Source organism: Gopherus evgoodei, chromosome 7, assembly GCF_007399415.2.
Source record: "Gopherus evgoodei ecotype Sinaloan lineage chromosome 7, rGopEvg1_v1.p, whole genome shotgun sequence".
In the NCBI taxonomy this organism is placed as follows: domain Eukaryota; kingdom Metazoa; phylum Chordata; order Testudines; family Testudinidae; genus Gopherus; species Gopherus evgoodei.
Window position 1 is genome coordinate 34510464 of NC_044328.1, and position 27205 is coordinate 34537668.

At 40.6% G+C, this 27205-nt stretch overlaps 2 protein-coding genes across 5 annotated transcripts in view; one reads left to right on the top strand and one right to left on the bottom strand.

Moving 5' to 3' along the window:
- Positions 1–301: 301 nt before the first annotated feature.
- Positions 302–13376, top strand: ANKRD1 (ankyrin repeat domain 1). The gene is made up of 9 exons (XM_030569084.1): positions 302–532; positions 2837–3016; positions 5359–5496; positions 5607–5714; positions 6471–6569; positions 7854–7952; positions 8116–8214; positions 8401–8499; positions 10202–13376. Exons 1-9 carry the CDS (start codon positions 506–508, stop codon positions 10310–10312), a joined length of 960 nt encoding a protein of 319 aa, XP_030424944.1. The 5' UTR covers positions 302–505; the 3' UTR covers positions 10313–13376.
- A 473-nt stretch (positions 13377–13849) lies between these two features.
- The window catches only part of RPP30 (ribonuclease P/MRP subunit p30), a 31463-nt gene continuing 18107 nt past the window's right edge, over positions 13850–27205 (bottom strand). For 2 of the 4 annotated variants that reach the window (XM_030569080.1, XM_030569083.1), the window contains exons 7-12: positions 26107–26177; positions 25462–25582; positions 22646–22675; positions 22264–22301; positions 20893–20972; positions 13850–14068 (exon numbers count right to left, since the gene is read on the bottom strand). In XM_030569080.1, the coding sequence (XP_030424940.1) occupies positions 13962–14068; positions 20893–20972; positions 22264–22301; positions 22646–22675; positions 25462–25582; positions 26107–26177 (447 nt within the window). In that variant the 3' untranslated portion in view covers positions 13850–13961. The remainder of the gene's footprint in view (positions 14069–20892; positions 20973–22263; positions 22302–22645; positions 22676–25461; positions 25583–26106; positions 26178–27205) is intronic. The other 2 variants (XM_030569081.1, XM_030569082.1) reach the window with 2 other exon arrangements.

Consider the following 27205-nt stretch of genomic DNA (forward strand, 5'->3'; position numbering starts at 1 on the left):
CTTATCAGAAAAATATTACTACAAGTGCTGCACATGGGTCACTTACCCTTTCCGGTATCTACTAGTGGTCTGAAACTCGGGGGGTGGGGAGGTGAAGCAATATCAACAGACAGCTGTCCTAGTGGGCACTGGATAGACAGAATGACTAGCATTGCTGAGCTATTTAGTCATTGCCAATGGAATGATGAGCTCATGTTGCATAATGAGTCACATATTCAGTGTGGTTAGACTGTAAGTCTAACCCTCTCCACCAAAACACCCCCACCCTATCCTGCCCCCGACACTAGGTCTGGCTAGTTAACACATGTGGAATGAGACTGCACCTACCTCTGAGCTGGCAGCGTTAGGGATGTACTTGGATTCCCAGGTTGGAAGATTATCTCACTCAGTCTAAGTTCTCCCAAAGATATATAAGCTAAGCTGTCGTGGTGAGTCTCAGCAGAGCTGACCTGAGCACTGGGGGATTTCAATCATAAAGGAATACAACTTACAACCATTGGCAAACATGATGATGCTGAAAGTAGAGGAGCTGGTAGGTATAAACTACTTTTCATTCACAATTACTGTTATTTCAGGATTTTTATAGTAACTAATCAGTGGGAATCTTTATTATTCCAGATACTTAAAGGACAACTATCACTGTGATAATTATATCTATTATACCACATTATGCTGGGAGGAACTTGTTTTAATTATTCTTTGAGTGTTGCGTTCACTATGTAATGTAACAAAGTAGTTGATTGGGTTTTGTATTGGAAGATAACTCACCAGAAGGTATGGTGTAGCCTGGCATTCGTGTATACTTCTTACTTTGTTTTTAAACTTTGTTGCTGTATTTATATGCAAATCACATATTTGAAAGGTGCACACTCAGTAAAAGGAGGAATAGGTCTAGATGTTAATTAGTGCTCAACCAGGGGTACACGTGCTGCTGGAGATAGGCGGAGGTCTTCCAGGGGCTATATTAACTCATCTAGTTATTTGCCTAGTTTGACAACAAGCTACATAAAAAGTACTAGCAAAGTCAGTACAAACTAAAATTTCATACAAACAATGACTTGTTTATACTGTTTGATACACTTCAGTGTGTAGTGTAAGGACAATATTTATATTCCAATTGATTTATTTTATAATTATCTGGTAAAAATGAGAAAGTAAGCAATTTTTCAGTAACAGTGTGCTGGAACACATATTTTTATGTCTGATTTTGTAAGCAAGTAGTTTAAGTGAGGTGTAACTTGGGGGTACACAAGACAAATCAGACTCATGAATGGGGTACAGTAGTCTGGAAAGGCTGAGAGTCAATGGTCTAGATCATATAAGCAAGACTGTTTCCTTTGTACTTTTAATGTAATGTTGAGAATCACTAACAAATTCCTATAAGCTGTTTTTCATGGCTTAAGGAGTTTTTTGAAAGATAGGCTGAACACTACAAACTAACAAACTTGATTTGACCAGTAAACTGAGCAAACATGACAAATATAGAGGAACATTGGAATGTTGTTAGGAAACTCCTTTTCCTCCCAGAGGAATACTTTTAAGATAGAACTGCTGTATAGCATAGTTCAGGGGTAGGCAACCTATGGCATGCGTCCCGCCTTTGATACACGAGCTGATTTTCAGTGGCACTCACACTGCCAGGATCCTGGTCACCGGTCTGGGGGGCTCTGCATTTTAATTTAAATTTTAAATGAAGCTTCTTAAACATTTTAAAAGCCTTATTTACTTTACATACAACAATAGTTTAGTTATATATTATAGGCTTATAGAAAGAGACTTTCTAAAAACACTAAAATGTAATACTGGGACGCGAAACCTTAAATTAGAGTGAATAAAGGAAGACTCGGCACACCACTTCTGAAAGGTTGCCAACCCCTCATAGTTAGTAAATACTAGAGTTAAATTCTTTGGCAAGGCCCCTCCAATTTCTGCACTGCTAAATTCTCCAACAAACCAAATTGTGTGACAGTTTTTGATTGAAATAAATCCCAAACAGCACCATGCAATCATCTAAGATTAACACACAAACTTTGAAGGTACGTTAGCAATCATAGGAAACATTTTCAAGGACTGTTCTCATTTGTATTGTGCGTATAGGCTACCTAAAGCTACCATTATCCAGCAACATTGAAGTCAATGGGAACTTTACCATTGACTTCAGTGGGTGAGGAGCAGGCTCTTAGACTATGTATCGGACCGGTTTTAAATCTATTGTATGTATCTGAATTAGATCGCAAGCTCCTGGAAACTAGCATATCTTCAGCTATGGCTGCACACTGCCGACCGTACTTGTAAGCAATAAGAAGTGAGTTTTGCACTGACAGGAAGTTGATCAGGTGGCTTTAATGTGTCTTTCCATCTTGAGCTTCTACTTTCTGATGAATGTTACACAGGATAGAAGTTAATGGGGAAACAGAAAGAGATGTTGGCTTTGTAGTCAGACATTTGCTGTAGTAGTACTACTGTTATCATAGCAGCAACCAAGACCCAGCCATTTGGAAAGGGGATTCAGAACTTCAAAATCCACGCTAGCTGGTACAGAGCCTGATCCAACACCCACTGACATCAATGGGAATTTCTTCATTGACTTCTATAGATGTTGGATCAGGCCATTAATGAAACTGCAGCAACTGTTGTCATAAAGCCAATCCTGTTGCAGAGTGTGAGTAAGCACTAGGCTCTGACTGTCACACACATACAGTCTAGGGACAGATAGAACACTTACACATAGGTTTTTTTAACCACTGCAATTAGCATCTAACTACTAAGTGTTCCCAGTAGGTGAGTGCTTAAGAAATGGTGCTGCAATCACAAAACTTTGTGTTTCCTTTTACAGGTGACAGGGAAGAGCAGTGACACTAAAGAGACTGGAGATTTCCTTCCTGAGGACTTCAAAAATGGAGAGTACGAAACTGCTGTAAGATTAGAGAAACAAGAGGACCTGAAAACACTCCCTGAACGCTCCTTAACCCGAGGAAACCTGACCTATGAAAAGGAGAAAAAGCTACAGGCAGAAGTAAGTGCTTTGGTTTTGTGTTCATTTTTATCATCATGTGGCTGCTGTACTGGTGTAGCCCTGAAATGCCACATGGTTTTGCTCTAACTAAAATAATTTTATGATGAACTTAAGAAGTAAAACCTTTGCAGCTCACTGTCCAGTGAGAAGAGCAGAGGGCCTCATCCAAAGTCCAAAGAAAGGATCCCATGGACTTTGTATCAGGCCAATAATACTGTCAAGCTGCTTCTAAAGCTCTCTTGGTTTGCAATTTCTAACTGAAAAACTTGGAATCTTTTCTGTCCAGAAGGTACCTGCAGCCATCTGTAGAGTATGCTGAGGAGTGGCATATGTGGGAAAAGCTCTCCCATTCATAAACATAACCACTGTCACCATCAGCTAGACAGCCCTTCCTCCCTAAGCTGGCACACTCACACCATTCGCCTGTCAAGTGTTAATAGCAAAGTTCTGTATCTTGGCCTCCCATTACTAAGGGGGTTCCTTTCCAGAACACCCTGCTGTGTGCTTACTAGCCAGGAAGGCAGTGGGCGTCTTTCCACTGACTCAACAGGGCTTTGGGGGAGGCCCTTATTACAGAGCATATCCAAAACAGGGGAAGGTGAAACTACTTGATTAAAATCCCCCTTAAAAATAGACATGAAGTGTCTGCTCACTAAGTCATTTTGCATTTTTAGTTATTTAGGTCCAGATTCTACCCCCTTTACTCTCCTCAATTAGCACTGTAACAGGGCATGCTCTGGCCCCACCCTCAGATACCCCAGGAACTGCTCAGACTCTCTACTGAGTAGCAACTTTGCATGATTGATTTACATTCCCATTCCCCAACACCAATATAGTCCTATTCAGCAACATTACATACAGTGCATCCCTATCTTTACCCCTTTCCTGCAGGGCCAGAGATAATCCTTTGCTGAGATCACTAGGTTCAGATAGTCCTGCTTACTCCTTCTGTGGCTCCTGCACTATCTTCCTGTAACTTTAGTCTATCAGCAGAGGAGTATAATTGGCTCATCCAGCCTCCCAACCTGACCAGCTAATTAGCTTACACCTTCCCAATCAGCCTTCTCAAGGCAGCTGGCTGATACCTAAATGATCAGAGGGCAGGCTCACCTGCTAGTTTCCACAAGCACCTGCCTCCATTGAGTAGTTCTACTGAAGTCAAGAGGACTACACAATATGGGTAAGAGTGGCAGAATCTGGCTCTTGATCACTTAGTTTTTTAAGGGCCAAATTTATACTTGTAAGCAGATGTAACTATAGTGACTTCAGAGCAGCTGCACCTTTTTACACCAGATCTGAATTAGGCTTTAAGCATTTACTGGCACCTCTTTTTAAGGATAGCAATGACATTTTTAGTAGATTGCTGCAGTGTAACACTACTGAATGAGGTCAGTATGAACCCTGGGTTCATTTCAAGGTGTATTTTCCTTAAATTAAAGCCATCAGCTATACAATAATGCAGGAGGAAAAACTGTGGGTCACATCCTGAAAGATTCTGGGGACATAGGGCTGGTATTTGAAGTCAATAGGAGTTACAGGTACTCAACATCTCTCACTATTTGGCCATAAAATTCCATGGGAAATGACACAATATGCAGAAACAGGGGAATTTTATGCTACATAGAGGAAAAACAAAAGGCCAAGTACTTCCTTCGTAGCTTGTGCAAATCTTCTGACTAGGGAATGCTGTATGGGTTCTTAGGGCAGAAATTAGACAAGGAGAACAGGGATCAAGGAAACACAGAGGCAAAAATTACTCCTAGATACTCTTGCTATCCAAAGTATCAGTACAACCATCACAATTCACAGGTTTCATAGATTTTAAGGTCAGAAAGGACCATTATGATCATCTGTCTGATTTATATTACATAAGCTGTAGTATGTCACCCAGTGATTACTGTATCTACCATAACAAGTTGTGGCTGAAAGGTAGAGCCCTGCAAATCTGTGTATATCCGCTTTATATCAGCAAATCGCGGATGGATACGGATCCAAATTTTATATCTAGAGCCCTGCAAATCAGAGGATATCCGCTTTATATTTGAGGACCATGTTCTCGGCTCGGATTTGGATACAAATTTTGTATTTGCACAGGGCTCTAGTGAGATGGCATAACTTTTAGAAAGATTCAATTTAACTTAAAGGCTACAAGTGATGGAGTATTAACCAGATCCTTTAATTACCGATTCCAGTGGTTAATTATCCCATGCAGTTAAACACTGACATCTTATTTCCAGTTTGAATGTAGTTGATTGACAGTGTAAACTCCATTGCTCTGCTGAAAGGAAAGGCATTTTGCATTCCTTCTGGACTCAGTCTTATCATTTGCTTGTTTCATTCAGATCAAGAAGAAAAAGCTAGAGGAGAGACCAAAACTTGAAAACTTGCAAGATCTTGAAAAAATTATTCAGCTGAAGAAAAGGAAAAAATGCACAAAAGTGAAAGTGCCCATTTTAAAGGAACCTGAACCAGAAGTTACTGTAAGTTCTATTGTTAGAAAGTGCATTCTTTTATGAAAGACTTGATGGAATTTCTGGAACAGTGTACAGCTGAAACACACATTTATATTCTGTACATTTGTTTCCATCAGACAGGACCAGTGGATGTACCTACATTTTTAAAAGCTGCACTGGAAAATAAATTGCCAGTAATTGAAAAATACCTGTCAGACAAAGGGGATCCAGATGCTTGTGATAAGGTACAACCCTTATTCTTATTCCTTCAGAAAGATAGCAGCAAAAGAGATCCCGAGGTGTAGTTAAACAAAATTCCAGTTTCCATTACATTTTGTAGCCTCTCTTATTCTCTTGCAGCATAAAGGAAAGAGAGTTAACTACAGGAAACTACAACTTATTATGTTTTCTTGCTTTAAAGGGATGCCTGGGAACAAACAAAGTATATTTTACGTAGGAAAGTCGGTCTATTTATTGGAAACATGATGGCAATCAGGAAATCCTGATTTCCTTTGGCAAAAGGCCTTTCAATGCTGCAGGATTCCATGACAATGAGCTACAATACAGAAGCCTTTCTACATAGTTACGAAAACCGGATTCTTTCATTCTTAAAAAGCACAGCTTTGTTTGGATATCTGACTCTGCCACATTCCAAGCTAGGAAGGAACTGTCCTGATTCCTTACACTATACCCTGCTTTAAAGTGCATTTGCAACATAGTATAATATGGACGTGGTAATTCAAGAGGTTCAGAAGGTTTTTAATTTGAATGCCACATTGCAGACATTACTCATGCCCTTTAAAATGTGCTGGGTAGGCAGCTGTCATCTAGGAGGTTGCTATTAAAATTTAACAGATTTAAGGTCTCAAAAGCATACACACTCAGAAATGAATCAGCAGAAAATGTGTGTTTGCTATCATCCCAGGGTACAAGAAGGAAAAGGATTTCACAGATCTCTGTGCCACACACAGTATTTGACTTATCCTTGTTTTAATTGACAGTATCAACGCACTGCATTGCACAGGGCATGCTCAGAAGGACATCTGACACTGGTGGAAAAGTTAGTGGAAGCTGGAGCCCAACTTGAGTTCCAAGACATGGTATATACATCTGTTTGTTTCTTTGTAAAACCTGCCGATCCATACAAGAAACAGAATTATAGGGCCCATCACAAGTGATTAGAGCAGCTTGTAAGAGTGTACCCCGAAAACAGGACTATTGAGAAGGGAGTATAAGGAAAGAGAGTCTGCCCCTTCTCCTGCACCCTCCTCAAATGGGCTGCTGGAAGATGCGAGGATGAGAAACAGACTGCCCAGCATATCTTCCGTTGCTTATTCACAGCAGAGCCTGACCAAAACCCAAAGAAGAGGAGCAAACCTGGGGTCAGGACACTACTCCAGGCCTGTCACCTCTACAAAGTAGTAGAGATGCCATAGCCTCTTCAACTGATCACAGGTGCACCGCAATACACCTGAGTGGAATAAGCAACAGCATTTGCTGCTGCTTCTGCACTTCTCTCCTCCTGACTATTTGCATCATTGCTACACAGCAGGGATCAGAGAAGCCTCACTGAACCTGCCAGTGACTGGAGGTGGGAGTTGTAGAAGGGATGAAGGAACACAAAGGATTCCCAAGGGGCAGGAGGAAACCTGAGGAGTAGATGGTGAGAGGGACTCACTTCCCTTCTGCAGAAGTGCTTGGAAAAGATAATGGTTCTTTACACTGGGCTTTGTTTGTCTTATGTTTTGGAGTCCAAAAGGCATCAAAACAGAGCAAAAAAATATTGCTAGACATCAAAAACTGAACACTAGACTTTGCTAGAATGTTTATACTTGGATGCCCACGGTTAGGTTTCTAAACCTATAGCAAGCACCCAAATAAAAGTAGCCTGATTTTTTTAAAGTGCTGATCACTCACTGCTCCCATTGAGTTCACTGAAATTTGTGGATGCTTGACCCTTTTGAAAGGGCAGATCATTTAAAATTAGGGGGGCCTCCATATAGGAAGCCAGGTTTGAAAATTTTGGACCTCTTGCTTTAAATTAGTGGGTTGAAAAATAAATCTGCACTTAGTACCGGTTTAATTTAAGGCATGTTATAATAATCAAATAACCCATAACCAGGCCCAGACACCCTCTACTATTGCCGTGTTGCCAGATCCCACTGCCTTTAAGTACAACATGCAATGATTGTGAAGGATGATAAATCAGCAGGACTAGAGACATTAACACCAATTAAGAAAAGGCTGCTAATGGCTACAGCTCAGTGTTCCCTGACTTGCAGTAATTTGATTTAGGTCAGACAGAATTAAAACCAATATTTATTTATTTTAAAATTATCACTGTTTAATTTGTTGGGTTTGGTTCAATTATTTTATGGTTGTAGCTTGAATCTACTGCTCTTCACTGGGCATGTCGTGGGGGAAGCCTGGAAGTTCTGAAATTCCTGCTCAACAAAGGAATAAACAGAAATGCCAGAGACAAGGTATGTTCTTATATGACTTTTTTTAAGCTAGATGTGAAAAATTGATCCTCAGACCACTATTTTGGCAGCTGTTCTCCATATACTGGCTCTAAATCAGATTTGATTATTTTTGGTTGATAATTTTCCTGCTCCCTCTGATTGTTTTCTCCCTCCCATTTGCTAGTTGCTCAGTACACCTTTGCATGTGGCTGTGAGGACGGGTCAGTATGAATGTGCTGAGCACCTCATTGCCTGTGAAGCAGACCTCAATGCCAAAGACAGAGTAAGTAAATTATATATTTTACTTAACATAGAGGCTAACTCTCAGTTACAATCTAGCACTGAGCTGACAATATGCCTTTATAATTGCACTTGATTGTATAATGACTGTGTACTTTGTTCAGCCTTGAATGATGGGTTAGCACAGCAGAACCTAAGCCAGTAATCAATCTTCTTTTGTTTGTTTTAGGAAGGAGACACACCACTTCATGATGCAGTGAGGCTTAATCGTTATAAAATGATTAGACTCTTGATTATGTATGGAGCAAATCTACATATAAAGAACCATGTAAGTAAGATTAGTACAGAATCTTCCTATCAGAACAGTTTCATGGATCTGCAGGCCAGAAGGAACCATTATGATGATCTAGTCCAGGGATCGGCAATGTTTGGCATGCAGCCCGCCAGGGTAAACCACCTGGTGGGCCAGGCCGGTTTGTTTACTTGCTGTGGCCAGAAGTTCGGCCAATCGTGGCTCCCGCTGGCCGCGGTTCACTGCTCCAGGGCAATGGGGGCTGCTGAAAGTGGCGCGGGATGAGGGATGTGCTGGCTGCAGCTTCACGCAGCCCCATTGGCCCGGAGTGGTGAACCGTGGCCACTGGGAACTGTGATTGGCCGAACCTGTGGATGTGGCAGGTAAACAAACCGGCCCGACCCACCAGGGGCTTACCCTGGCAGGCCGTGGGTCAAACGTTGCCAATCCCATATCTAGTCTGACCTCCTAAATAAGATTAATTTAAAGTAGAATGTATTGAAAAATGGTTTGTTTCATGAAAAAATTTCAGTACATTTTTTTAAAAAATCTAATTTTTATCTAACTCTGATTTAAAATTATACCCCACCCCTTAAATCTACCCAGGTAATCTATCTTAAAAAAAATCCAGAGAGATTATTCTTTTGGAGCAATTCTTTGTTATAACCTGTTGCACTTGCACTGTATGGTTATAATATTTTAAACATCACAAACTTTTTAACCCCCTAAAAAGAAAGTCAGCTGATGGTTGGTCTTGGCTGTGTCTGGATGAATAGTTAATTAGTAACCTGACCAGCTGGACCTGTAAATCAATTGGGGGAACTGTGGCTAAGTGGGACTTTAATTTCGGAAGCCCCAAAATTGACCTTTTGCATTCGGTAATTCCATAGCTGCTGTACCATCAGAGTAACAGGAAAGATGTCTGTAACCAGTTGTTAAAATGCAGCAAATTAGCTCATCCCTTCTCACAAAATCAGGACACTTTTTTTCCAACGCCATGGCAGGCTGGAAAGTGACCTCTATTGCCATCAATCACTAATTTTTGCAGTTTGACTTTTTCCAAATTATCTGCCTTGCTGCCCAGGGACAGCACTTTGCTAAGACTTCCAGGCAACTTCCTCAGTCCACTCTATTTAGTCCCTCTGTAACATAGTTGCTAATGACCATATTCATCAGCATACGTATGAAGAATGATGAATGGACAGTAAGTGCTGAAAGCCAAAAATCTGCTCTCTTAGGCCTTGTCTACACAAGTTGTACCTGTTTAGCTTAAGGTGTGATTTTTAAAGCTGTTTAGTTAAACTGTTGCAGCCCCTTATGTAGACACTTATTTCACTTTAAGAGTGCTTTATGATTTAGCTAACCAGATTCCTGATTATTTTGTTTTAGCTTAAATTTAAACTTTGTGTAACTGAAAAGAGTTAGATATTTTAACAGATGAAATTTAAAGTGTGCTTTATTATTGATCAGGATGTTTACTAATAGGGCCTGCTCCTGCAACCACTGAAATTAATGGATAGTTGTTAGCCACTAGCTTCAAAAGGAGCAGGGATACCTCTATAGAGCGGGGCAGTGGTTACCATGGTGATGAGTTTGAGTCAGAACTTAGGTGTCATCATATAGAAAGACCATACATTAGACATGTGTGTCTAACACAGAGAACTAGAAGAGAACAGGGACATTAATTTAAGTTTACCAACTGAAATTAAACCTGGTTCCCCTCACTCTTTTTGAATAGGAAGAGAAAACCCCTATGGATCTTGTTCTTCAGTGGCAGAATGGCACCAAAGAGATATTCAACAGCCTTAAAGAAAACTCCCACAAGAACTCCCATATAAACACATTCTGAAGAGAGAAAAATTACTTGCCTGGAGAAAAGTCAACTTCTCTTCAGCAGTTTAAAGGCACCAACCAACCTCAAGAAAAATTGCACTGAACATGCCATTTTTACTGATGAAAAAATTTGTAGCCTATTGGATTATTTGTAGCTGCCTTTGTTGGAATACTCTAGAACAAAGATGCAGAAATATTTAAAGACAGTTTGTGTTAAAATTCCATTGATTTAAAGTTGCTTTATTTATTTTATTTTTGCTAGTGGGTCAAATGATTATCAATTTTGATCTTTGTCAACAAGTCATGTTACTGTTGTTTTTCTACAGAGCGCTACAGTTACTACTGTGGTAACCTGAATCAGTCAGCAATATTAACACCGTCCCCGCCCTTATCTTAGTCAGCAGTCCAAGTGTATTATCAAGCCTTTCAATAGACCTAATTAACTAACATGTCATTGTTGCCCTGTCTCTGTTAACTCTCAGTATTACAGTACGCTGGTAAAAATGAGGGGCAATACGTGGAAGACAGTAGAAAGCAATGGAAGGTTTACTGAGATGCCAAGTGGAAGTAAAGGAACAGTTCAGTAATTGGACTTTGTTGTTTAGCCATTGATAAAGAAGCCGAAGTCTAACATTAAGTAATTGTTTGGTTGCTGGGTCAAACAATGTTCTGAAGGTAAATAGATGATAGTGAAGGAACATGCACCTCTGACAAGCTGGTATATACTGATTTAAGGAAAGACAGATGTATATTTGTACATGTGTACTGCTTTTTATGTACATTTTGTATTGATATGATTTAAAATTTAATAAACTGTGTGGCTCTTTTTATCTCCAAGTGTATTCTGCCAGGTGGAGACATCATGTGGAGGGAGTACCATGATGCTGCCAGGCAGTCTGCTTCTTTTCCTTTGTTAGCTAACAATGATTAGGTGTAATTTCTTTAGAAAATTACTCAGCTACTTGGAGCTACCAGCTCAAAAGTACTGTGTTTTCATTATTAAATGCCTTTTTAGCTTTTTTTTTTTAAGGGTTAGATAGTGGTAAAAATTCAGTTTTGAGTTTGAATAGGCATCAGCTCCTCAGCTAAGCAGTAGTTAAAGCACAGCCAAACAGGATGGGAAGCTTGAGCAGCACCAGCCAAGGAAGTGGGGAACTGTACTCGCTCATGTTGGGAGAGGAAGAGCAGCTCTCCCTTTGCTTCTAGTAGAGAAACCAAAACTATATTCTCCTCTGCTCTCCCTTACTCTAATCCCTGTGGGTGCACCAAGTGGGAGTTCTAGATCTTTTAATGTTATAGTGGGCTTTTACACTGCATTTAATTAAAACCACACACCAGTGTCACAGCCTCCCAAATGAGAGAACTACCACTGCCCCCATGTGTACGCCCCCCTCTCCCAGTTCAGTGAGACTTTACTCAGCAAACATTAGAAAGAAATCCAAATCAAGTCCTGGTGATACACTGCTGCAAATGATGGGGTATGGACAGTCATTTAGAAACGGTTAATTATATTTAGACTTTGGCAGCATGTGTGAATATTGTATTACAAAAGTGTGGTTTTGCATATCAGTGCTTATAACCAAATATGACAATCAAAGAGCACAGATGTGATCTACTCACAAATCATCAATACCTATAGAATTCTATTAGCAGCCATCTATCATGATGACGGATGAAACAGATCATCCTCTTCAGACAAAAAGTACCCCCTAATTAATCCAGCCCACTATATGTAAGTATTTAAAAAAAATCTCTGTAAATGCTGGGACTTAATAAGAGGGTCCTCTTTGTTGGGTCATAGTAGATCCCTGTCACTGCCCACCACTCACGTACAACCGAGCAGCTCAGTGTTCATGAGAGCTAAGAACAAAACTTGCTGGAAATAGGACATGAAATAGGCTCTGACTTTCTTTTGTCCACATTTAGACTTGAGAAATATTTATACAGTCCAGGCATCAGAGGTTAGTGAGAGACCAAAAAAAATAAATATCCAATTTAAAGAATTAAATGTTGTGTCTCCTACTATTCTGTTAGTGCTTGGGAGGGAGGAGATGAAGAACAAATAATATAGGCTGTTAGCAAGGTTATGTCCAGGCTCGAATTGATGTCAAATAGTAAGCCAGGTCACCATGCTGCTTGTTCCACATTCACAAGCCCCTCTCTCTGCATCATTCAACAAGCAATTTCTCTCTTGCTCAAAGTACCTCTCTGGCCATGGCAAGAGAAGGCAGTGTCACTCCTGTATTTAGCAGTCAGCTGGATTTGGCCTCCCCCTTTGTTTTGGCCAGAATGTCAGGACCTTGTTTATGATTCACTGAAGGACAAACTAATGTAATGACACTCAATGACTGACAAGACGACACAGGTCAAGCACAAAGTCAAACAACATCAAGGGAAAAAACTGCACTGTATGCTCCTCAAAGTAAAAGCTTCTTGTGACTAACACAGTCCATTTCTAAATGTGTTTGTGAATTTTAAAGCAAAACTCCATCCATGGTGCTTATCCAATTGTTGAGTTTTACCTTCTATAAATCTACTGCAAAAGGACCCTTGCAGTATGTTACAAGCTATAATTAGCATTTCTCAGCTTGCTTCCAGAGGTGGCCAAAGGGCTGAAATTGTCATAGTTTGACACACAGCTGGTCCATTACAGTCTCTTACCCATTTCATATTAGTTCACGATCAAAAGAAAAGCCTTAACCAAGACTTGGAAGAGCCCTAAAAATATTTTGCAGGAGGGAGCTGATTATAATCTGCAGGCAGCTGGATGATATGCATTGAGGTAGGAACTGGTAACAAAATAGATGCTCTTGCTGGAGAGCATAGACCCTGATGCAAGTTTTATCTGTCTAAGGTTACCAGGGTTAGGCAGCTAGCATGCTGTGACCACTGCTTATTGTATTGATCACACTCAGCTAAGTGTTAGCTTAGGCTCTTCTTGTCTGTCTGCTGTAACTAGCCGCTGTCTCATATTATATTTTGATTTTAAGATCTTCTGAGCAGGAACTGTCTTTTACTTGTATCTTTGTATCATGTCTAATATAATGGGCTCAAGCCAGTAGGAGATATTGTAATACAAATAACTGACAAGGGATTTCCTTGCAATTGAAAGATGCCAGAATCTCTGTTTCAGTAGACTATCATAATGAAACAAAATTAGAGAGGGCTATTTGGACCATGCAACTATTTTTCTTATGCCAGTTGGAGGATTGTGGGTACTGTTTTGCAGTGGTAAGGTAAAATATCTGTAAACTTTCTAAACTTTGATGAAGAGAAGAAGTGGTGATCACGTTTTAGAAGGGCTAACAGTAAAATCGTGTAAACGTATAGAAAGACATGTAGCTGTAAAATTCATGCTGTAAAGTTTTTCACACTAATATTACAAACACTACACCTTTCTAACCTCCAGCGATTGGGAGGGGTAGGGAAGAGACCACTGCTCTAACAAAAATGGCAAAATAGTCCTACATTATCCTTTTACCATCAGCAGTAAGATCGTTCTGCCGCGGTGAAATGTTATGGATTTCAATACCCTTATTCATGCACAAACTTTTTTTTAATAAAAGATTCTTAGCTGAACAAATTAAAATAATGAATCAAGGCGTTGTGGGTGGGTAGTATGGGAAGAAAGGACTTTGTAGAAGCTCAGAAGTTGGGTTTGATCCTCATACTTCAGTCTTGGCTTTCTTGCGGACTGGGAGAACACCCTCCTCCTCCGAAGCTCGGTGGGTTTTCTTGGTGTACACCACCCCAAAAGCAGTCTTTCTGGTTTCTGTAATTTAAAAATGAAAAAAAACAAAGTTTAAAACAGATCAAGTAAAAGTGATACTAATATGTTAACTGCTTATTTCAGTCTGTTTCCGTACCTGTGCCTAACAAGTACTACTCCATCTCCCCCACCCACCCCAACAGATAATGCTGGCACAATGCAATGGATCTGAACTATATGTTACTAATGCAGTACTTCTCAAATTTGCATTGTTGCCTATTTCATATGGGAGATAACCCCAGATTGCCTCACTCTGCCAATCCCAAATTCCCTCTTTTCATGCAGCATTGCATCCCTTTGCTCTCTATGGTAGCAGCCTGTGCATTTCACACAGCTATGGAGCAGTAAAATATGAGCATTCAAACACATTTAAAAAGGCAGCAGAGACAAAGATGCTCAAACCCAAGAATAAATAGTACATATTCAAAATATTAATTATTTCAGTCTCCTGCGTTATGCCACAGAACTGGTTAACAAGATGCTAACAAGGTTATTTCATCTAGCTTTGTAGACACCTCTGGATTCCTCCTTCCCAAAGGAAAACTCCAAATTCTCAAATTTTGGAGAACAGATTCCTGTATGGATCACACAAGGGCTATTACAAATTGCATTCCACTCACACTCACTGAGTCCCCCAGACACCCAGCTCCTCTTCTGTAGGCATAATTATCTTGACTTTTGGCACCACAAGACCCCACAGGCAATAGGGATTGGAAAAGAAAGTGGAAACCCTAATTCAATTCCCAGGAGTGGCACATCTGTTCATCTGCTCATCCTAATACATGCAAGTAAGTTTACTACCTACAGTGCCTCTACTTCTTGGGAATCCTCCTGTGATGTCTCAGAGGAGTTCAGTGGACTTGTTCTGGAACTACTATTGTGGAGAGCACAGTTTCCACACTTCACTCACCTGACATAGGAAACATGCACACTGAACTTTCATGTAGAGAAAGAGCTGAAGGTCTTGTGTACCAGAAGGGTGGGGATGGTTTAAAGTTGGTTATTGGTGCAGCTCTTCCAGTGCAAACATCTGAAGTGCAGATGTTCTGCATAGGTATAAGCAATGACTTGCACTGGTCAGTTATAAGACACATGGTTATCCACGTAGATAATACCCAAAACGGTCACCAATATTAGGCAAGATAATATCTATACATTGTATTTTCTATGGTCTCAATTCCTGAGATCCTGAATGTAGAGAATACAGGAATTCTTGACATAAGATAGACAAGCGGCAAATATGGCTTTCAGATCCTTGTAAACCCATGAGTTAGGAGGCAACGAGATAGTAACTGAGGGTAGAAACTAGCTCTTGAAGGTGACCTGAAAAGGGGGAGAGAAAAGTGGGCTTGTGCCCTGAAGAAGGCTGGAAAGGGTTTGCGCTTTTTTAAAGCGGAAATTAAAAGATAGAAATTCAGGTGTTTGTTTTGCCTGGAGACTAAAGCAATGGGAGAACTAATTATATTATGACTTCACAAGAGTCAGGAGACAAAGCTGAATTACTAAGAGAACAAGGAGAGACTGCTTAACACTCTGTTTTCCTTTGGCTACAGCCTGGACTAATGAACGTTTTAGAGAAAAAACATCTGACACCTTGCTTCCCTTCAGCTAAAGCGTGCAATCTCACAATAGTTACTTGCATGACTCAATTCCCCCCCCCCCCACCCTCAGTCCCCAAGAGATGCTCCAGCAAAACCAGGGAACATCAGACTTGATATACCTAATATTTCTGAAGTTAAAAAAAAACAAACAAGGAAAAATTAAGATTATCCTGAAAGACTGAAAAGATCTTTAGGACTTTTTGATATAACAGAAGCAACTAAAACTGCCAAACCCACTGTGACAAAGTTCCTCCCTCTACCTTGGTGGGTCCTGCGCTTATTGGCAGATTTGCTCACCTCAGTGATCTCCCCCACAGTCTGGATCAACTCCTCCTGTGTCTGATCAGGAGTTTGGGAGGTTTGGGGGGAACCTGGGCCCGCCCTCTACTCCGGGTTCCAGCCCAGGGCCCTATGGATTTGCAGCTGTCTATAGTGCCTCTTGTAACAGCAGTGTGACAGCTACACCTCCCTGGGCTACTTCCCCAAGGCCTCCTCCAAACACCTTCTTTATCCTCACCACAGGACCTTCCTCCTGGTGTCTGATAACGCTTGTACTCCTTAGTCCTCCAGTAGCACACCCTCTCAGTCAGCTCCTTGTGTCTCTTGCTCCCAGCTCCTCACACGCACTTCCCCTCCTCTCACTCCTCCCCATCTGACTGGAGAGAGCTCCTTTTAAAGCCCAGGTGCCCTGATTAGCCTGCCTTGATTGGCTGCAGGTGTTCTAATCAGCCTGTCTGCCTTAATTGGTTCTAGCAAGTTCCTGACTACTCTAGTGCAGACCCTGCTCTGGTCACTCAGGGAACAGAAAACTACTCACCCAGTGACCAGTATATTTGCCCTCTACCAGACTCCTGCACCCCACTGGCCTGAGTCTGTCACACCACTTAAAAATATCTTATAAATTGGACAATTGGTTAAAATAAAAAAAATCAAGTGGATTTGTTTCAGCTTCATACCATAGAGAGAAAAACAGATTTGCACAGACTTGTAATAGTTTTAAGTAGTGGCAGTATGGCTTTGCATTAATCAATGAGCGCCTAGTTACAACCCCTTATGCTAATTCTGCTAATTTTACTAGATGTCCAAAAATCCACAATCAAGGAAGGCAGCCATATTGGTTAAAAAATGTTTTAGAGGGAAAGTGAAGGTAGCTATAAAAAATAAAAAAAACCTACTACATAAATGGAAGACCAGGGAAGTTGACAGTAATTAACATATAGAAGTTAGAAATTGTAGAAAATTGATAAGGGAGCAAAGGGACACAAGGAAAATGCTATGGCTAGCAGAGCTAAGGACAATAAGGAATTTAAGTATATTAGGAACAAAAAGAATTCTGACAATGGTATTGATTCATTAGTAGATGGATGTGGTAGAATTATCAATAATAATGCAGAAATGTGAAATAAATAGTTCTGTTTTGTATTTCACAAAATAAACAGATGACATAATGTTATCATATGATAACACACCTTCCATTCCTCTACCATCTCAGGAGGATGTTCAACAGCAGCTACTAAAGTTAGCCATTTTAAAATCAGCAGGTCCAGATAACTTGCATCCAAAATTTTAGAAAAGCTGGCCAAGGAGCAAACTGGCCTTTTAATGTTGGTTTTCAATAGTCATGGAACACTGGAGAAGTTCCAGAAGACTAGAAGAAAGCTAATGATGTCCCAATATGTAAAAAGGGTGAACAGGGTAACCTGGGTAAATACAGGTCTGTCAGACTGACAGTGGCTGATGCGGTACTCAATTTATAAAGAACTAAAAGAGGGTAATGTAATTAATGCAAACCATCATAGCTTTATGCAATATAGGTCCTGTCAGTCTAACACGATATCTTTTTTCAGGATGACATTTTAGAAGATTACAAGTTTGGTTGATAAAGGTAATAGTGTTGCTGTAATACACTTAGACTTCTGTAAGGCATTTGACTTGGTACTACACAACATTTTGATTTAAAAAGCTAGACAAATATCACATTAACATGGCACACATTAAATGGATTAAAAACCATCTAACTGATAGGCCTCAAAATGTAGCTGTAAATTGGGAATCATTGCTGAGGGGATGTGTTCCTGCTGTGTTCGCACAAGGATATATTCTTGGCTCTAAACTATTCAACATTTTATTCAATGATCTGGAAAAAAACATTAAATCACCACTGATGAAGTTTGCCGATGACACACAAATTCGGGGAGTGCTAATAACGAGGAGGTCAGGTCACTAATACAGAGCAATCTGGATTGCCTGTAAAAGGAGTGCAAGCAAACAATGTGTTTTAATACAGCTAAAACATAACTGTATACATCTTGGAACAAAATGTAGGCCATTCTTACAGAATGGGGAACTCTGTTGTGGGAAGCAGTAATGCTGAAAAAGATCTGGGGGACACCATAGGTAATGAACTGAACATGAGCTCCCTGTGCAACTTTGTTGCCAAAGAGACTAAAGCAATCCTGGGACGCATAAACAGAGGCACCTTGGGTAGGATAAAGAGACTATTTTACCTCTGCATTTGGTACTGGTGCAACTGCTACTTTAATACTCTCTCTAGTTCTGATGCCCAAAGTTTAAGAAGGATGTTGAAAAATGGGAGACGTTCAGAGGAGAGCCAGGAGAATGACTAAATGGTTAGAAAACATGCCTTATGGTGACAGACTCCAGGAGCTCGATCTATTTAGCTTCACAAAGGGAAGGTTCAGAGGTGACTTGATTACAATCTGCAAGTACCTACATGCAGCCCAAAAAATCAGTCTAGCAAAGAAAGTTATAACATGATCCAATAGCTTGAAGATGAAGCTAGATCGAATTTAGACTGGAAATATGGCATACAATTTTAACACCGGGTAAATAACCACTGGAACAATTTTCCAAAGGTCATGGTGGATTCTCTGTCAAGGACAATTTTCAAATCAAGGCTGGATATTTTTCTACAAGACAGCCTCTAGGAGTTAATTTTGTATTATAAAGGAGGTTGGGCTAAAACGATCAGAGTGGTCTGTTTTGGCCTTGGAATCTATGAGTCTGGGTAGTTTAATTGGTTTTGAACAAGACTACCACCCAGGTGCAGCACTAGGCATTTATTTAGCTGTTAGGGTTATGAAATGTGGTTTCATTTACAAGCCCTTAAGGTCGAAGGCAGAATAATAGTCACAACACAGCCACAGTGTTTTAAACTCACCAAGCTATAAAAAGCAACTAGATAAAAGTTTAGGCTTCATTTTCCTCTCCTGAAATCTTATTTGTATTCCATGTAAAATGACTTGCAGAAAGGCCAACTGCTGTGTGTCTGAATGGATACACATGTTGTATTTTGGAAGATGTAACATTTTTCTCCAGAGTATTTGAAAAAGCTCAGCACTTCTGAACAAAATTTCTTGTTCTTTAAAATTCCTTTGCATCCCAGGATTTTAAAAGTGGACACTTAAAAATCGTAATGCATTGTCAAACTTCAAATCAGGATTAGCTCAGGCCTTTACAATAAGTAGATTGCTTTTTAATCTGATTTAGGGGCATCTTAATTCTGAAGTATTAAAAAGCAATGGCATAACACAGACTTGAGTGTTACTGTCTTCAGCATGCTCGTTCAATCTATCTGCACCTAAAGCATTTCAATCTATTCAAAAGCACTTTACTTTACAGAAGGATGAAAACTGATATGAGCAGTTATAATAGCACCTAACACCACTTGTCAAATATGCTAGTATCCCCAAGCCATACATGCAATTTTCACCAACACTAATTGGAAAGATGCTCCTCTGGGTGTTGGGGAGAAAAAAAAAACTCCTATATATGTGTATTGCTAGCAGACAGGAAACATACCCTAGGAGAACCTTGCAAAAGAACTGCTCATTCATCCTGGGTCAGCACTTTTTTTGGCCAGGTAAAGAAAATACCAGCTTTTTTCAACATCATGGTAAGGGGTGAGCAAGTACATTTTGTCAGGGCAATGTTGTTTCAATATGCTACTATCTCTGCAGATTGGCAGGAGGATAGAGGCTCATAGTGAATAGGCTCAGACTTTCACATGAAGTCAAACCTGTCACTTACAACAGTTTCAGGTCCCACCTGTTTTGTAGTTAGAGTTCCAGGTCCAGACCCAGTGTGTATCCACTACATAGAGCAACTCAGTTCTGGCATTAAATTATTTCTATGGTCAAAACTGACCAGTCATTCACACCACTTATTATGGTACACATGGCAGACCCTTCTTACAATGAAAGAGATTCAAGCCAGAGTAAACAAAATAAAATAAGAAGTTTCTAAGGTGACAGAGTTTTTATTTTATTTAATTTTTTGTGGGGGGGGAGGGAAGAGGAATCAGTGGCACACTGTAAAGAGGCTAATTGGGAAACTAGGATGTTTAAATTGAAAAAAGGCATGTTGGCTTATTCATCTCTACGCGCCAGTGAATGTAGCACATAATACAACTGGAAGACTGTTGATTTCCATTGCAGAAGATAAGAGTCAAATCTGCCTATTGTTAAATGATGACACATATGAGCATATAAGAATTACCGTCATTGTGTAGATTTCTATATTGAAAGCACAATGATATAGGTTCTAATTTTCTAATACTTCAGATCATTGCATCTCTATTAGTAGCATTTCTTAGCAAGCAGAAAACACTTTGAGTTTGATTTCACATCAGCCATGAAGTGCTCTCACAGCATACCGGAACAATGAATAGAGTCAACGTAAAATGAAAAGTCACAAAGGGAAGACAGGGGCATCTACAGAAATGCTTAAAGAGGGTGAATGCAACAGAATCTGCTGTCACTTAAGGCCAAATCTTGATCCTATTGAAGTCATTGGCAAAGTTCTCATTGATCTCAGCCAGTCCAGATTTGGCCTTTATGAAACAAAAGGCTATTTTGCTACATAATGTAATAGACTGATGCGTGGCTTGATTCTATGATCCGTACTTTCCCAGAGGAACCCCATAAGTACTATAATAAGTATTCCAAGGCAATCACCACCACTGGTAGGACCATTCATTTCCTCTTACTCCTTGGGGGAGGCCACTGCACTGAGGGAGAGAAAAGTACATGGAATGGAGAAGAGGCACCTGTGGATAATCACCTAGAGAAATAAGAATTCCAAGAAGACTTTTCCTTGAAGAAAGGGCCCAACACCATTTGGATAATAAAGTGTCAGAGCTGCATTACCAAAAAAAAAATTATCTAAGTTAACATGAAACAGAAGATAGCTGTGCTGTTCACTCACCTCCGTGAAGGAGGACTGCTCTGCAGTTGGTAGAAATAGCTGCCTTGGCGTCACTTTCAGACAGGCCAAACAACAAACCTCTGCCACCTTTGTTAAGGAGCTTAGTGTACAAAAAGGAGTGAACAGATTAAGAGTTTTTTTCCCTAGGGGTAGATCTGGTCACTTGACAAATAACTGGGAACTATCAAAGCTGCAATTCAGAATGACGTCTTGTATAAAGTTACCCGAAGAGTGGTACTATTATATGGGTGGCACTTAAAATATTGAGGATCTGATTCAATGCCCACTGAAGGCAATGGAAGTACTTACATCATCAACATTCTATTGATTCTACTAAACAAGGCTGGATCAGGCCCTAGGTCGAAGAACCCATTCCCTTTTGAGGACAGAACCTTCAGTCCAATTGAGTATTTTTCTCCAGACTTGTCCCTGTCCAGAATAGTCTTTCAATGAAGTTAGGAAACCATGTTTAAATACTGTTCCATCGAACCTGGTTTGAAAGGTGGTTTTGTAGGGCATTGTGAAGGGGACTAGGAGTTGGCCAGAGCATGGAACTGCCATCCTACCGAGTATTCTGAAGCCTAGTGGGAGGAGAATCTTCCTAAGTTGGGAAGAAAAGGAAACTTGGATCTACCTTCTACATGGGACAAAACAAGTTTGCCACTCTCCCATGCCTATTCAGAATCCCAGTTCAGGAAGGAAATCATCAACTGGCCTCATGGTGTGAAATACAGCAGGTATACACATGCCCATATTCTCTAGAAGTGACAATCTAGAATGCAGAGACTCTACCTTTTTTTTTTTTTTTTTTGTTATTGCCCGTTGCAGTACTGTCATTCTCTAGGATTAAGGCGTGAAACCAAAATCTGTTTCTCAGATCTGACACTGTATTATATGTATTTACCTAATCACAAAAGAACCCCAACACTCCTACTGAGGACAAAGCTAATTAGAGTTATTTAAGTCTTTTTATAGTTGCAACGCTTATGCTGAAAGACTAGAACAGGTAGATTGCACCCTACCTTTCCATTGAAAGGTTTTATTTTATTTTATTTTATTTTATTTTTAAACTTTGTTTTATTCAACACTGCAGCTGGGGACATAAACTAAAATCTCTTCTGTATTTCTAAAGTATGAATTTCATTCTGAAATTAAGAATTCAAATAATCTTCCTGCTGCCTTGAGTTCTGTTACAATCACTATGTATTGTATCAAGGATCTGACCTATGTACGTCCCAAGTTTTAAAAAGGTCTGCAGGGTGGGGGAGAGAAAGGCATAGAAATATTTTAGTGCAATATCAAATATCTGAAAGTCAACTCCACATTTCCTACATTATTCTTAAAGATCAGATTTTACTTGGGAAAGGATACAGATTAGCCACATCGTAAGGACCTCGAAGTTCTAATGGCTAAAACAGAAGACACAAGTGTGAATATCTACACACACCCTCAATGTATTTTAGAGAGTCACAGTTTGCAAGATAAGATTATTTACAGAAACTATCAGCCATTAACTGTTAATTTAAATTTCATATAATCATGGGTTCCCGAGTTGCTGGAGATGCTAACAAGAGAGAAAGACAATCGCTATCACCAAGGGGAAACAGGAAGTGCCCACTTCCACTAGCAGAATTAAGAAAATTCAACAATAAAGTGATACAGAAGAAACCAAAAGAAAAATTCAAAAGGGTAATTATATTGATGCTTATATTTTTAGCAGAAATTTATTTACATTAAAAAAATACTGACTTACCCTTTCAGCTGCACTAGATATAATTATATTCTAGAGAATAAAGGAGAACAAGCATTATTCTTAGATAAATGTTATTAATAAACTGAAGACTAACATAAACCCAACACTAATACTCCTATGAGTATCATTTGAAGTTAAGAATTAATTCTGTTGTCCCTATCCAGCAAGAGTATCTGCTGCTTTCTGGAACAAGAAAATCCATGAAGATTGCAGATTATGGCTCCTTGGAAACAATAAACCAAAACCATCTACCAGCTCTGCAAGTTACAGAGTTTACTGGGTCAACAGTCTATACAAAAAAAAGCATAATTACACTGATTCCATCTACACTGGAATAAAACACCTGTGGCACAGCTGCCTCTGGCCTGATCAGCTGACTCAGGCTCATGGGCTTGGGCTGTGAGATTGAAAATGCTGTGTAGATGTTCAGGCTCCTGGAGCCCAAGCTCTCAGACACCCCGAGTCATGGGGTCCCAGGGCTCAGGCTCCAGCCTGAGCCTGAATGTCTACACAGTAATTTCACAGCCTTGTAGCCCAACTCCAAGTCAGATGCAGGTGCATAACTGCTGTGTAGACGTACCCTTAATTACAACCCCTCACCCATGGATGTGAAAAAGCCAGTTACGTCAGCTATAGGATGACCCAAATAGTTTGTCTCCGTGTTTTGGAGTTGAACACACAAAACAAAACCCCTAACTCTTCTGAGGGCTGGATTTTTAAAAGATTTTTTGATGGGGGTTGAAAAAAAAACAACCCACCCCACTTCTAACAGCATTAATTCAGCAATGGGGAGATCAAATCTTCAGCATATTTTGCCCCTATTAATAATTATACTGGCTAAAAGAACTAGCCTGACATCAGCCAATGAGAACCCATTAATACCATCCACCCACTGATCACCACTAATACTGATTGCCTTCAATATCAGCATCCATTCATTCAGAAGAAAATGGTGGGTGAAGGAAGAATACCATACTCTTCTCCCATCTCCCTGGCTGGCTAACTCCCCTCTTTCCTTCACTAGCCTTCTATGGGACCCCTAGGCCATGGCAGAGGGTGACTGTTTTGGGGGCTCACACATCCCAGTTCTTTGCATAGCTGCCACAGTTCCTTTTATGGTGAACCACAAAGGACTCCTGACTGTAATGAATTGAGATAAGGTGCTGGAAACCTACCTCTAAAGCATTAGCCTTAAAGATCTCTCATACCATTTTAAAGATGAAAATAGGGCTGTGGGATTCCTTCTCAGGGCAAAGCCTGAGCTGTGAGGCCTCTGCACTCTTCCCGCTGACATCACTGCCCCTTATATACCACATGTCTCCAGTTAGGGGGATATGGCCCATTTGCTGCTCTTCTACATGGTTTCACTTGCCCTCTGCTTTCTGAACATGGCGTGGAGGATGGATTTCAGGAGAGCAATTGTGTGCACAAGTAAGAACTCTGACTACCTCAGAGCTATTTGCATTTCCATGGAACGTCCTAACTGTCTCCACTATGCACAAGACTACTTCTGGTGCTGAGCACGAAAGAATGTGCATTGCCCTATGGCTCAGAGAGCACCAAAAGCCAGAAGCAGAAGTAACACACAGAGGAACTTCTCCTCACACATCAAGAAAGATCTCAGGAGATGTTTTTGCTCTGCAGGTCACCTTTAAACCTGCTTACTATGAATCTCAAGGGTGCTTTTGAGTTTCAAGGGTGTTGACTTCTTCAGCTGGAAAAATCAAGCCTGCTGTTTTGAGCTGCAGCAGCCAATGCCTGTCTTTGCAGAAGGGGAACAGCCAGCAGAGTCCAGGAGGTGGCAACACCATAACTCTCCTTAGCTGGAGGGAGGCCAGAGAAGAGTCCCTGCCCAGCGCTGAGGCACGCGGGCATGGGAGGCTGAGAAGAAAGATTCAGGAAGTGGTGCTACCTATCACATCTCCACAGAGAAAGGGGAAAAAAGCGGCGATTCCTCCTCCTCTCTACTGAGGTCTGGTGAGATGCAACATATCAATAGGAGGACCATGAGGATCTTCAGATATAAGACTTTCTTCATTCCTCAGTTTCAGAAGCAGGGCAGAATATAGGACAGAGCTATTTCAGCCAGAAATCTGCCCTGTGGCAGCCAGCAGTATGGGCTTGTTTTATGTAATAGGAGTTTAGTAATGTTTCCACTTAACTGTTTTTAAATACACCTCTACCCCGATATAACACGACCTGATATAACATGAATTCGGATATAACATGGTAAAGCAGCGCTCCGGGGGGGCGGGGCTGCACACTCCAGTGGATCAAAGCAAGTTTGATATAATGCAGTTTCACCTATAACGCGGTAAGATTTTTTGGCTCCCGAGGACAGTGTTGTATCAGGGTAGAGGTATACAGGCAAGATCCTGTATTTAAAGTATTTTGTAAGATATGATATGGTATGATACAATAGTTTGCCTAGATCTACAAGATATGCTTTTTGTCATTTAGAAATTCACTACATACCTTTAACAATGTGCACAAACATCTATTTTTGTGCAAATCTTAAGTCTCCAGGACTGTTTTTTGTGAATGCCCTGCATCGCCCCACTATTACAGCTGCAGTAACTGACAGGTTGCTCCGAAAAAAATCTCGACCATTTTAAAAGCATCAGCCTTAGAAATATTAGATGTTCCACAGCCAAGGGTATCTGTAGTTGGAATTATGGCTTGCACGTATTGGCAGGCAAAGGCTCAATCATGTATTCAGAAATACCAGCATCAAACCTTCTTGAAACTGCTCAGCCGATGCAACTCCAGAAGAATCTGAACAACTGACTTAATTTTATTTCAGTTTGAAAGCTCACCTTTCTTTTGCAGATCTGCATCAGACTCAGAGCATTTGAAATTGTGTATCTTCTCATTGTGGAGTCTTTGATGGCAGGGGTGTAAAGAAGTTCAAAGTAAACACCGCGATCTATTGCCTTCACATAAAAGAAAGAAAATAATCAAAGAGCAAAAGCAGAATCACATACCAATCTTACAACTAGTGTCTATTATTGATGACTTCCTCGATTAGTTCTGCCGCTTTATATACAAAACTAACGTGCAGCAGGAACTGTCAGACAGAAACACACTGTAGTCTGAAGGGTGAAAATAAAGACATTGTGTCTGTATGCCATGTAAATGCACTTGAACTTAAGACTGTCAGGTAACTGAGGCTTATGAAAAAAAAAAAAAAAAAAGCCCTCTCTTCCTCTCTACTTGCCAGGCAGTAAAATAGGCTTTCAAATGAGAGACAATCACAGCTGATCAGCTGCAAGTGTGGAAGTCTCAAAGCATTAGAGAAAGAGAACAGTGGGAAGTTTCCTCTCTTCAGAAGGCTAATCATGGCTCCAAACTTTGAAGAGCTGGTTAATCACTGGAGCATTTCATGAACAGACAGGCAGTGTAAAAATCAACAGAACATTCCTTCTGCAGCTTCACAGCTGGCCCTGAAGAGTATCATTTTCCTAAGCTGAGGATTCTCCCTGGCACCCATCACCACAGTACTCAAGTAGAGATGACAAGTGGAGAAGTTATTTCAGGAGAAGAGTGAAGTTAATTAAATCTTTCCCACCCCATTTGACAGTTTTTGAAGGAAAGTACATTGTAGTACAGTTTGTTATTATTTCTTTTGTGGTTGTGCCTAGAAGCCCCAGCCATGGACCAGGACTTCATTATGCTAGGTGCTGTACAAACACAGAACAAAAGAGCATTAACCCACCCTCACAGCCCCTCTGTGAAACAGATCTTCTCACTTTTGCAGATAAACTCCTGGCTCTGTAGTCAGCTCACTGCACAACACTATCTCACATTAGCATTATGGAGCTTTATAACAAGACATTGCAGTACATGAAAGAGAACCTTCTTATTCCATTTGTCCAATTAGCTGCTGCGTCTGTCCTCCACATACACCCAAGCATGAGATTTATCAAACATCGTCACTAGCACTAGTCAGAACCAGGGAAACCTGTCTGCCAAACAGGTTTCAGTCAGAAACCCGACTGACTTCCTGCCAGCTTGCCTGCCCCAGTTCTCAGCAGCCCACCAGATGGACTGTGCCAGATTTGGGGCTCTCAGGGTATGTCTACACAACAATGTAAGCCTTAGGTTAGTGGGACTCGAGTCAGCTGACCCACGTCAGGGAACCCTGTGCTTGAGTGTCTATACTGCATTTTAACCCTAGGTTAAGGATTTTCTGACCCATGCTTGAACCTAGGGTTCTGGTGTCCACACTGCAGTGCACAGACTTGAGTCAAAGTAACCCTATCCCAGAGTGCCTAGCGCCATTTCTTCCTGCCGCCGCTTCTTCCCGCCGCACAATGTCAACACTCACGGCCTAGGAATATGAGGCACTGTGGAAAAACGCTACTGCTCACCTTGTTTCCACACTGGGGTGGTGCCATTGATGCAACTGAGGTGCCCATAAGGAACCCACGAGTACATAAACTTCATAACTAGCTCCTGTGGTGGCTGTCTCAGGAGAACGGCTGCAGCTTGAGAAGGCTTTATACTGAGCTACCGTCTAACCTGAGAATTGGGCTCTCTACCTCTAGGCTGAGTCACATT